General features: G+C 38.2%; 1 protein-coding gene across 1 annotated transcript; it reads right to left on the bottom strand.

Annotated features, from left to right (window-relative positions):
* Positions 1 to 5,193: 5,193 nt before the first annotated feature.
* Positions 5,194 to 12,236, bottom strand: LOC135467831 (NEDD8-conjugating enzyme Ubc12). The gene is made up of 5 exons (XM_064745716.1): positions 12,061 to 12,236; positions 9,669 to 9,763; positions 9,252 to 9,394; positions 8,791 to 8,854; positions 5,194 to 8,052 (listed from the first exon to the last, which is right to left on the bottom strand). Exons 1-5 carry the CDS (start codon positions 12,167 to 12,169, stop codon positions 7,912 to 7,914), a joined length of 552 nt encoding a protein of 183 aa, XP_064601786.1. The 5' UTR covers positions 12,170 to 12,236; the 3' UTR covers positions 5,194 to 7,911.
* Between the last annotated feature and the right edge of the window lie 97 nt (positions 12,237 to 12,333).

Below are 12,333 nucleotides of genomic sequence, written 5' to 3'. Positions count from 1 at the left end.
TAAAAATCTGCAAAACAAGATCCGTCAAATGATCAAACACATACTGCAATGCTTGTCCTAAATACGCAGACTCCTTCTAAGATGGCACGAAAAATTACTATTAGCATTGCCTGTCCTATTTTTTGACACAGGAGACGCCAAGTCTTGAGCCTGAAACTATAACTTGTCAACTTACTAATGAATGAACATTTTACCCGATACTTTAACCTAACCAGCTATAGTCAGAGGGTCGGGCTTGACCAGTCGTAGACCAAACTGGGAAATAAGGGTAAGTCGCACTACAGAAAAATAAATCGCACGCCAAGAAAAATGAAACTCTTCCTCAAAAAATTAATAATCTACTTCTAGTCAACATTTATTAAGGGGCTAATCGTTAACATTCGTGTTGGAATGTTTTACCTTTGTCAGTTAGTTGAGAGAATCTATCCTCTCGATATCTGAGGCATTGCTGTTTCATCCATACCATGCAATTGTGTCAACCTCGTTTCCTGCAGTGTCATTGCAGCGAGATACTTTCCGTTTTCAAACATTAATACATTCGATTATATTAACAAAAGAGAATATCCTTGTGTTTTGTGTTCCGGCTAACACCCAGGATACCGGAAGCCTATACTGGGTATTCCTTGTACCACCACTGTATAAACTCTTCCAGTATAAAAGTTGTCGTACGTGGGAAGGTCTTCCAGTAACCTGCAGATGGTCGTGGGTTTCCCCCGGGCTCTACCCGGTTTCCTCTCACCATAATGCTGGCCGCCGTCTTATAAGTGAAATAATCTTGAGTACGGCGTAAAACACCAATCAAATAAATAAACAAATATAAAGGTTGGCCGTAATTACACTAATCGTGTTGCTGAAGCGCTATTCAGAATGGAGCAGCCATGTAAAGATGTCATTGGAAATGGAAGCTTTCAAATCCATTCTTGTATTTACTAAAATGCACGGAAGCATGCACAGATAGAACACATAATTAACGTAGAGCAGGAACAGACAACCGCTGGGAGGCTGAACGGACAAGCAATGTTTCGTGTGACCTAAAGGTTGCTTTTGATATTTGCAAAACCCCATTGCAATTCTATCATAAAAAAGTGGAGGAGGGTGTGCACTACTTGTGTGACCAGATGAGATTACTTAACTCTGATGGAGTGGTTCGTTTCCTAGATGATGTAGCGTATAGAGAATGTATTAATCAACCAAAGATACATTATTCTATGTTATTCCCCTTGTTATTCTCACTATAACTAACTGCTCTCACTTTTGGAACAGAGATCAGCTTTTGAGCGCATGCAGGAAACACAAGGGAAGCAACCGCTGCACGAGATTAATCTTAACACCCGACAATCCTTCTGCATGGCGTATATTCACAGCTGAGACATCCAACCCAGGGATCATTAAACTTGGTATATTCCTTTCCGTTATTTTTTGCTGAAATTTGTTTCACAATAACTTACCCAGGACTTACGCAGTCAAGCAATATTTTGTCCTTCTTACATAAGAAATAACAATTTTAAAGTGATTTTAAATTTTGACTTAAGTTTAACGTCGCTTCGTGATCCTGGCTCCTCGACTGAACGCATGATCTTTTTGGTTTAAGGCGAGTCGTCTCCTGTCAGCACTCGGCGGGGGCCTTGAACACAGAGTAATATGAATATCAGAAATAAAACAATGTTGATACCCAGCATCAGAAAGCAGGCGTTTCAGCACGCCCAAAAACTTAGTCTGTTAATTTTAACAGAAAAGACTGTTGTCTGAATGATGCTAGAATGTATTCTGTTATCATGACACAATATTCTGTCATATTCAACATAATATCCTGTAAGTCTAATAGAATATTTATGGTGAATTAATAGAATGTGTGTGTTTATATTTAACAGAACAATTTGCAATAGCAGAATACTTTGTAGCATCACCCAGGCCACAGACTTTCTGTTAAAATTAACAGACTAATTTTTGAGTGTATAAAGGATAAAATTTGGTTATTATCTATATCTGGTCAGCATAGAAATCCTGACTACATGATATGTTAAAGCATGGAGTAGGCTACTAAGATCGGCAATACATCCAACTTATAACTTATGACATAAAATCCAGACCGGGATGTCCTTCCTAGCATTTTATCCCCAAATGAACGGTTAATTGGACGGTGGATGAAATGACATGACAGAGATAAGGCTATTCACAAACACAAAAGTGTTCTTATCAGTAAATTGAAAAACTCGGTGAATTGAGAAGCCGGTCAATGGGTAAAGGCAGTTTTATCAGAGAGATTATGAATTAAATTATGTGACAGAAAATTAGAGACTGTGTCTATCCACGGGCTGCAAACTCTCAAGTAAAGATGAATTTATGTCTCATACCCAAGATATGGTGAAGATAGATGTGGCCATTTTCACAAAATTGCTAAACACGTCCATTCAAGGCCACCAGAACAGTTATGTACGCGAGGATATACGGCGCCGGGTGGTTACAATGTTCATCTGTTTAGAGTGAAATCCAGGTTCAATCTCCCGTCGAATCACACATAAAGCTTTAAAATTGGCAATCCTGAATTCGAGCTAGACCAAGTATAGATATGTAGTGGGCTTGGAGTAAGTAAAGAACTGGGCGACCATGTGTCCAACTGGGTAGGTGCGAGGCATCATAACAATTATCTTCAGAATACACCATGATTACTTTGATTTATTTATTTGATTGGTGTTTTACGCCGTACTCAAGAATATTTCACGACGGCGGCCAGCATTATGGTGGGAGGAAACCGGGTAGAGCCCGGGGGAAACCCAAGACCATCCGCAGGTTGCTGACAGACCTTCCCACGTAGGGCCAGAGGGGAAGCCAGCATGAGCTGGATTTGAACTCACAGCGACCGCATTGGTGAGAGGCTCCTAGGTCATTGCACTGTGCTAGCGAACTGACCAACTGATTTACTTTGAAAAACAAATACTATTAATATATCTGAAATGGAAGCAACAGGGAAACAAATTCTCCTTGTGACCCAAATAGTTGTGCAACAAAAATTCCTTGAAAAGGAGAGCAAGAGATCGACCATTTTACCAGTCTAATAGGTACTCAAAATATTAATGTCATTTTTAACAGAAAGTCTATTAATTCTAATAGAATATATATTTTGAATTAATAGAGTATTTGTGTTATTCTAATAGAATATGTATGTTAAATTAATAGAGTATGTGATTCCAACCTTGTCAATGGGCTGGACTGGTATGGAGTTACTAAACTTCCTCAACGAAAGGCCTATCAGATCCAAAACAAGTCAGGGCTAGTATATGGAAACACATGCAGTCTTCTCAGTGAGAGACCATTCTGACTCAGAACAAGTGAGGATTTCTGCCCGGTCTTCTCAGCACGAGACCTATCTGACTCAGAAAACGGGAAAGTTTTCCGTCCAGTCCTCACCATGAGACCTATCTGACTCAGAACAAGTGAGGATTTCTGTCCAGTCCTCACCACAAGACCTGACTCAGAACAAGTGAGGATTTCTGTCCAGTCTTCTCACCAGGAGACCTATCTGACTCAGAACAAGTGAGGATTTCTGTCCAGTCCTCACCACGAGACCTATCTGACTCAGAACAAGTGAGGATTTCTGTCCAGTCCTCACCAGGAGATCTATCTGACTCGGAACAAGTGAAGATTTCTGTCTAGTCTTCTCACCTTGAGAGCTATTTGTCTCGGAACAAGCGAGGATTTCCGTCTAGTCCTCACCACGAGACCTATCTGACTCAGAACAAGTGATGATTTCTGTCCAGTCCTCACCACCTATCTGACTCAGAACAAGTGATGATTTCTGTCTAGTCCTCACCATGAGACCTATCTGACTCAGAACATGTGAGAATTTCTGTCCAGTCTTGTCACCTTGAGAGCTATTTGTCTAAGGACAAGTGAAGATTTACATCCAGCCTTCTCACCAAGAGACCTATGTGACTCAGAACAAGTGAGGATTTGCACCCAGCCTTCTCATCTTGCAACCTATAGGACTCAGAACAAGTGAGGATTGCAGCCAGTCTTCTCACCATGAAACCTATCTGACAAGTGAGGATTTCCGTCCAGCCTTCCCACCACGAGACTTTTCTGACAGAACAAGTGAAGATTTGCATCCAGCCCTCTCACCAGGAGACCTATCTGATCCAGAACAAGGGAGGGTTTCCATCCAGTCTTGTCACCAGGAGACCTATCTGACTCAGAACAAAAGAGTTCCTTTCCGTCTTTTAAACCAGAGGTATATTGATCTCAAAACCTCAATGATTTTACCATATATAAGGATTACATCACTCGACGCATAATTTTTTTCCTCTACATAAGAATTGAACTTCTCCCAATGCGTTACTCATCAACATCAGCTACATCATCAATCGACAAGATACTTTCCTGTGAAATTACCTTGTTCAATGTATCAAGGTATATTAAAAGTTAAGCCAGAATTAAACCTTGACACCAGTCTAATGAGTCTTTAGACCAGTTTGAAGTTAATATTGTGCTTAACTGCTAATAAACTTTTGAACAACTGGGTAAAGTTCAAAAGTGTATTAGGACTTAAGCCCGGTATTAATTGTAGTCAAGACCAAAATGCAATTTACATTGTATTAGGATGAGACTGGTATGAAGATTTAAGCCTGCAGTTTTGGACATCTGCCCAGTGGACCCGACTATAAGTGTTTATAACGCTCTTTTCTTCTGTATACATACATCTGGTTACTTTTCATTCAGATGTGATTGAGAATTACAAAATCGTATATATGTAACAAAATCCCTTTGTGGAGCTGTCAGGGATATCCGGCCCATGTGTAAAATGTTGAACGTTTGACAATTTGGTATACCAGACAAGTAGGCATCCATTTCGCTCTATGATACCCATCAAACTGTGGCCATTAGAAGTGTTTCCCAGACCGTAAATGTCCATCTCTCCATGTATGCATGAGTGAAAGGTCATTAAACTGAGCTTTGCTTATAACTATTTTTGTTGTAAATGGATTTGATTTTATGTAATTGTTGTTTAACCTTACTCAAGAATGTTTCACTTATAAATACAATGTCAGTTTTATAGGTGCAGGAAACTGGAGTGCCTACCTACGCGTTTCTGACAAACTTGCATCTCTGATGGAAGACAAACCGTTCTTGACAAACAGGAGACTGCACAAACAACCACATCTCAAGACAACAGTCTGTTCCCGAATTTGTGGATTTCAGGGTTGAAAGATTTAATCTGCTTTCCTTATGCCAAAAGCACTGTCCTCCTCATTGTTTGTTTCATGTAATCATCAGCACAGATTCCTATACACACTAGTATAACCTTGGTATCCAAAGTTCCAATTCAAACACATACTGGCCAAGAATACTTTGCTTTGTTGTTCATTCCCAGCTTGGCAAATACAAGAAAATACAGAACAAAACAGGCGAAAAAAAGCTGCAAATTCAAAACTAATGCAAAAGTTGAATTAAATGTAAAGAAAACAGATAGAACAAACGATACAGTTTGATCAAGTTGACTATCGAATGGAAGCTATTAGGACTAAGAACATGAAGACATCAGTTAACTGAAATTTAGACAATGCATCTATATTTTTTCCTTGTATGGTGATTTAAGAAAGAGACAAGTTGCCAAAGGTAATGTGCTGACACGTCAAGCAAGACTCAAGTATACAATGCATCCTCAATCTCTGCTGGCCATGGGAAGATCTGCCAGCAACCTGCAGATGTTTAGGACTCTGCCCAGCTTCCTCCCACTATGATGCTGGCTGCCGTCAAATAAATGAAATAATCCTGAGTGCAAATGTAAAAAGTAAATAAATTACTAACTAAATAAATAAATCACTCTCTGTTGGGAGTTATGCTAGTATTTGTCAAACATTAACATTTTAAGGGTTGTCTACAGGATAAAATTCACCTCATTAAGATAGATCATCAAATTAGGGTTTTCCTAGAAGTTATAAATACTTAAAAAAATGATCTGACTGACCTGTTTTAATTTTAGCCCAAACAGATTTGTAATGTGAAATTACAAATTTAAAATGTAATGCCATAAACACTACTATAACATGGGGACAACTTTTTTCCCCCTAACACACTGTACCAGACATCATTATTCGAGGCAATTTGCACTTGTTTTATCTTGAAAATGTATAAATGATTTCGATAATTATTGGGTTGCAAAATACCTTTAACAGGATACCGCCAATTGATAATTCTGGGTCTGTAATACTAGTTAATTTAGATTTTTAAATCTTTTTTTGTATTTCAAGAAGAAAAAAACCCCATTGATATGGGCATTTTGGAATGCCTTTGAAAAAAGATGACCCAATTTCTAGAGCAGCCAATCATTGCTAATTTCAAAGAAATGTGGACACGAAATACACAGAAATTCAAAAGATTATTCAACAATGATTTAACTTTCTTCACATGCTGAAGCATTCTATAAGATGCTAAAAGATTATTTCTTTGGTTATTCTTTATCATCATACTTGAGAATATTTCACTTACGATACTTTAAAGGGTGGATGAAACCAGTGACCAGGGCACAACACCAACCTTTGGCAAGTTACTGTTGAAATTTCCCATGTGTGATATACAGATCATATGCTCACCATATTGATGAAAAATAAGTTATTCCAATCAAGGTTAGACTGTACAATCTCACAAGTGAGATTGATCACTCATTGTCATCAAGTTCTCACAAACAGCGAAAGAGGGGAAATCTTCACATTCCCTATCTAAGGTTATGTTTTAGTGCTTAAGTACAACGTACCAGTACATGAACCTGATCTATGAACCTAATGGAAATTAAATATTCCAATACAAATAAACGCAACATATAAAAGAAACAAACCACACAAAAACAAACTCCCCATGTAGTCATTTTAAGGGCATACATATTTATATGTTTGACATCAAAAATGTGACAGCTCATTCAATAAGGCATTTAACCCAAACCAGGTGATAGTGTACACAGTGACAGGTTAACATTATAAATCACAACTTCCACGCCCACCTAAAAGATAATTAGTAATTCTCTCACACAAATAGTTTACACGAGACCGCTGATACGCACATCCAGGAGTCAGTCATTTACACAATTAGGCTTCCCAGCCTATCCTACTGCCAGTGATCTGAACCATGCTAGTGGGTTGTGTCATCATTAGGCTCAATGACCAGCACACGCAAACACATTTGAACAGATCAATTTGTATCTTTTGACTAGGAGCCAAACAAGTAAACCTTGATATGAGTAAAAACACAATGATGGTTCACATTTAATGTGAGCACTGTTACCAGTAAAATTGGCATCTGTTTCTGCCTTGTGACTCCATGTACAGCACACTAGCATGCCTGACTCACTGTTCACACACCAGCTGTACCTGTCCACCCCCAAGTACAATATACACTACGAAAAAAAAAAAAAAATTCCCCCAAAAAACTCACCCTTTCCTAATCAGCTAACCTGATAACCTGATCAGCAATTAATCTAAACTCACACAAGTTAAACAAGGTATGAGTACACCCACCCTATCCCTATATGCTTTGTCTGCCCCACCCAGTAGTAGTATCAATCCACACTACTCCAAATTCTAGCTTGATGAAAGCTAATCCAGTTTGCAGACATCCACAGCCTTGTTCCTGTTTCGTACAGGATGGCAGGTGTTCCATGACATCAGTCACCATGACATCTGATGTTGCATCAAGTCTTGGAAACCAATCAGAGTACATCCACAAGATGGCCTTGGTAACAGGCTGGTAACTGGACCAGCTCTCACTGTTGTTACAGCCACACATGGCTCATATATAAAATCTTTGGTGGGCTGGATGCGGACAGTGAGACAGCCCTCAGAGTAGTCTCCCCTTGTCGGTATATGTTGGAAATTGTCCTACAGTACTCCAGGCCATTGCTTGGAGAACAGCTCACTGAAACTATTTCAAACAACGTTCAAAGTACACCGACCCAATGTAGCCACCTCTCATAGACTTATTAACGTTCTGTTCAAATATTCTCCTATTGTTTCTCAAAACCTCGGCTGCTTCTTTGTTTAGGGGATCTTCTGGGTTGGGTTCCTGTGAATGTACAAGTTTTACAGCATACTTTTTTATAACAATGTTATACAGTCAAACAGTATGCATACACATGCCACAAGACCAGAAAAAAATACTTGATTTAACATATCAATAGTAGTATTTTGTGTTTCATTACAGAGGCAGGCCATGAATGCTGTTTGGTATTTGCCAGTGATGTTTTACATAGTGTTCAAGAATATTTCACTTATATGATTGCAGCCAACTTTATTGTGGAAGGAAACCGTGCAGAGCCCAACCTGTAGGTTGTTGGCCGTCTTTCGCTCGTGTGACCTGAGAGAAAATCGAGAATGAGCTGGACTTAAACAGAATGCAAACATCTTTAAAGAGCTGCCTCACTCACAGTATACTGACATAAGCCTTGTAACATATAATTCATATTATCAAGTGGGTTTTAATTACTGCATTGTAATAGAAGACCACAAAAGTCTGAAGCCCTAAACTGATGTTGTGCACTCCAGTATTGTGTACGATTCCTCTGAATCAACCGGATGCGGTTACAATACATATACAAAACTGGGTGCTTGTTTTCAGATGTCCAACAAGAACTGTAAATGTTATGTTTGCACTTTTTCCTGACATCTTGTTTGAAAAGGAAAGGAATTCCAACCAGAGTTCATGAGGGAGATTGCCACCAGATGATGAAGCATTATTAAATTGGTTATCGTCTTGTCAAACATGCATGACAACAAACATAAGTCTTTTTCGCTGAGTACTTACCAAGAACAAATACTGTAAACCATAGACTATAGAATTTATTGTTAATACAGGTTTCCAATCCTCTCTGAAATAGTAAATATACAAAACAGATTACAGTAGCATGTACATGTTAGCCTCATATTATGTGAAAAAATTGGATCACAGAACTTATTTTACAGACAGGCTGTAACCACCATCAAATATAGTACTACATATAGTTAATTATGGCTCAGCATTGTGACACAGAGCAACATGGGAAGGTCTGTCAGCAATCTGCGGATGGTTGTAGGTTTCCATAGGGCTCTGCCAGGTTTCCTCCCACCATAATACTGGCCTCCATTGCATAAGCGAAATATTCTTGAGTACTGTGTAAAACTCCACTCAAATAAATAAATAAATAAACATGCAGTTCTCAATAAGGACTCCATGATAAAATAATATATACCCTAATGCAAAGCAATGCTACACAACAGTGGGTTTACCTTAAAATATTTAAGCAGACATTTCCCTCCAAGTCTATATTGGGGTGGTAGACCATCGTCTCACACTTCACTTTGGGTGGATCGTGTGGATAGCCCGGACCCACTTTAAAACTAAACACAAATCTGCCATTTCGATAGAAACCCTGAAATGTCAAAAACCAAACATACATCACACAGCCATCTAACTATATTTGTTGGATATCTTCCAACAGAGACCAATACTTTAAATATCATGTAAATATTGGTGTGTGAGTTGCTACAAAAAATTACATGTATTTGCAAGACACAATGGGTTATATTTAATTCATAACTACACGATTATTGTTGCCAGTCCACAGAATTTTACAAAACAGAGACACTTGTGAATGATAATTATACAAATACAGGTAATACTCAATAGTACAAGAAAACACATACCTCATCTGGACATATTATTAATTTAAAATTCAGTAGATCATCAGAATCGGGAAAGTCAACTTGGCAAGTTTTTGGAAGGTTTAGTTCATGAATATCTGAAAAGAAATGTAACAAAAGTCCTGTGAAAATTATAAATAAGTATTTAAGTTACATGTAGAACATAGTGTGACTTAACAAAACTTTCTGCTCTTCAACAATGCTGCCCTGCTAAAAATAACATTCCTTGTGCTCCAGGAAAAAAAACCTTCTCATTGTGTATTGTATGGTACGAAAAATATATTACAAGCTTCTAAATCCCTCATTCATGAGCACTTGCCATCAATTACTTTCATTTTTCATTTCAGGGTTAAAGGATTCATGAAATGTGCATGTAATGCTTTTTTTTAAAAGTACATATAAGCTTTTCAGTCTTCATGTTAGAGGGTAAGGCTTCATCGGGTCTCAGCAGGGACACCAACACCTAAGGAGATAGGCCAGTGACGTGGCTTGCGAGTGCTGTAAAAACAACTACAGTACTATACAACTGTGTTGTTGCTTAGCTTTAGAATGCTGACAGAAGATAGGTAATTACAAGACACCTAATTATTTTAGTTCTCAAAATTCAACTAATATTCTGGAATTCTGATAAGCTGTCACTTAGAGCACAATATTCTATAAAAGTCAGTCTAAATTTGTCATAAATGAACTTCAAAGTCCATAAAGCATTTGTCAGCATGTTTTATTTATTTATCTATTTATTTGATTGGTGTTTTATGCCATATTCAAGAATATTTCAATTATACAATGGCTGACAGCATTACGAAAGGAGCAAACCAATGAGTCCGGGGATACGCACAACCATCAACAGATTGCTGACAGACCTTCCAACACCTATGGCCATGGAGGAAGACAGCATGACTTGAACTCACAGCGAGGCCGGAGGCTACTGGGTCATTGCGCAGTGCTGGCGTGCTACCCACCTTGGCATGTTTTAAAAACATACTGTAATGTCTCTTAAATATGCCACTTGCACAATATCTGTTTGCCTTGTATTTCTGAATGCCCCATAAAACTCCTCGAATATTGTCATTCGCATCCTCTATACACAGCTATATATTTCAGAATTTTACAGTTATAGGAACTTTTATTTCAATCAAGGCTTTGATGGAAATCAGGACAATCAGCAAACCGATAATTTCCTTAAAAGCAAGGTTTAATGGCATATACTGGTTTGTGGAGAAATGAGGTTTGCTTTCCAGAGTGGTCTGATGTGATCTTTACAATCAAGAGTTGCACTGAACATTGTTATAACACCAGTTCGATCAATTTGAAAGAAATACAAATTTTAAAGTGATATGAAATTTTGATTTAAGTCTAAGATTGCTTCGTGATCCTGGGGCCAGGGGCTTGTAAAGTCTAACAATCTGATAGCAGTAGCTGGAAAAAAAGTGAAGGCCTTCACTGGATGGATATGAGGAGAGCTGACAGGCAAAATTTCCTACGACAACCTGAACGTTACCCTGTCCAAATCGGTCAACTGGGTGCCATTCTTAGGTGAAAATGGTGGTTTGTTCAAAGTTTCTTCTCTGAGAAAGGTACATGTATGGACACATATTTTCTCAAACTTTCGCTTGACATCCGATGAACAGAACTGACTGATGAAATCATTGCTAAAGTTGTCATTAAGACCTTTTGAGTGTTCTTGTATTATTAGGTTCATTTGCCATGACAGCAACCAAGTAATTTTGATGAGCGGTAAGGAAATACCTCTGTGGATTTCAACAGCATTTCAACTCAGGAATGGGTTTAGTCTTGCAGGAGTGGTAATAAAGGTCCTTTTTAATGCACACCTGAAATCGGCATGTGCTTCCATTTTGAAGTGGATTTAACGGCCAGCTTCATTCCACAGAGTGGAATGGACCTACCATGTTTTTGAATTCAACGATTAAACTTTAAAGCAGGTAAATATCAGATATTGTTGAAAACAGACCTCAACATTTAATTCAGTTGAAATAATGGTCACATCAGATACAGTACCGTAGCTCTGGGATTCATTAGCTTTCATTCTGTATCTCTCTGTTGAACACTACATTCACAAATGTATAAATTGCATCAACTGCAATTTTTATCACTTAATTTTGTATTCAATTGTTAACTTAAAAAGTATTCTTAAAACTTTTTTCCTGCATTATAATTGCTTTTTTTCCTTGGGATTATCCTCTGGTCGAAAAAAAGAAACACAAACAAAACAAAACAAAATAATGAGGATCCTTCATCTTCTTCGCCAAGTTGTCATAGAAAATCACAAGAATCGTCTCAAGTGCTATTTGTCAAGACGACTATTTTCAGTTTCTGGTAATGACGAGTAGCCCCCTCATCAATCAGTCACCAGGTAAAAATTTGTTTGTCAAACCTTTTTGAATTCGCAGTTGTGCTGCTGACGCTTTCTTCTGGCTCCCACCTCTATCACCACCATCTGTGCCATCCTTCTTTTGTTGTTTTAAGGAGAAAAGCTTTATCATTTCTGTTGTAAAAGTATGTTTTCCTTCGTTAGAAATAACGAACCTGGCACTGGGTGATCAGCAAAATGGTAACTTCCTGTGATCTGAATGGAGAGCTACGCACATATTTTTAGCCGCCCGATCGTGATTTGTTCTGCATTATTTAAAAATGCCTGTCTAATACT

This window comes from Liolophura sinensis, chromosome 6 (genome assembly GCF_032854445.1).
Source record: "Liolophura sinensis isolate JHLJ2023 chromosome 6, CUHK_Ljap_v2, whole genome shotgun sequence".
Lineage (NCBI taxonomy): Eukaryota > Metazoa > Mollusca > Polyplacophora > Chitonida > Chitonidae > Liolophura > Liolophura sinensis.
This window is presented reverse-complemented; position numbering and strand designations above follow the sequence as displayed.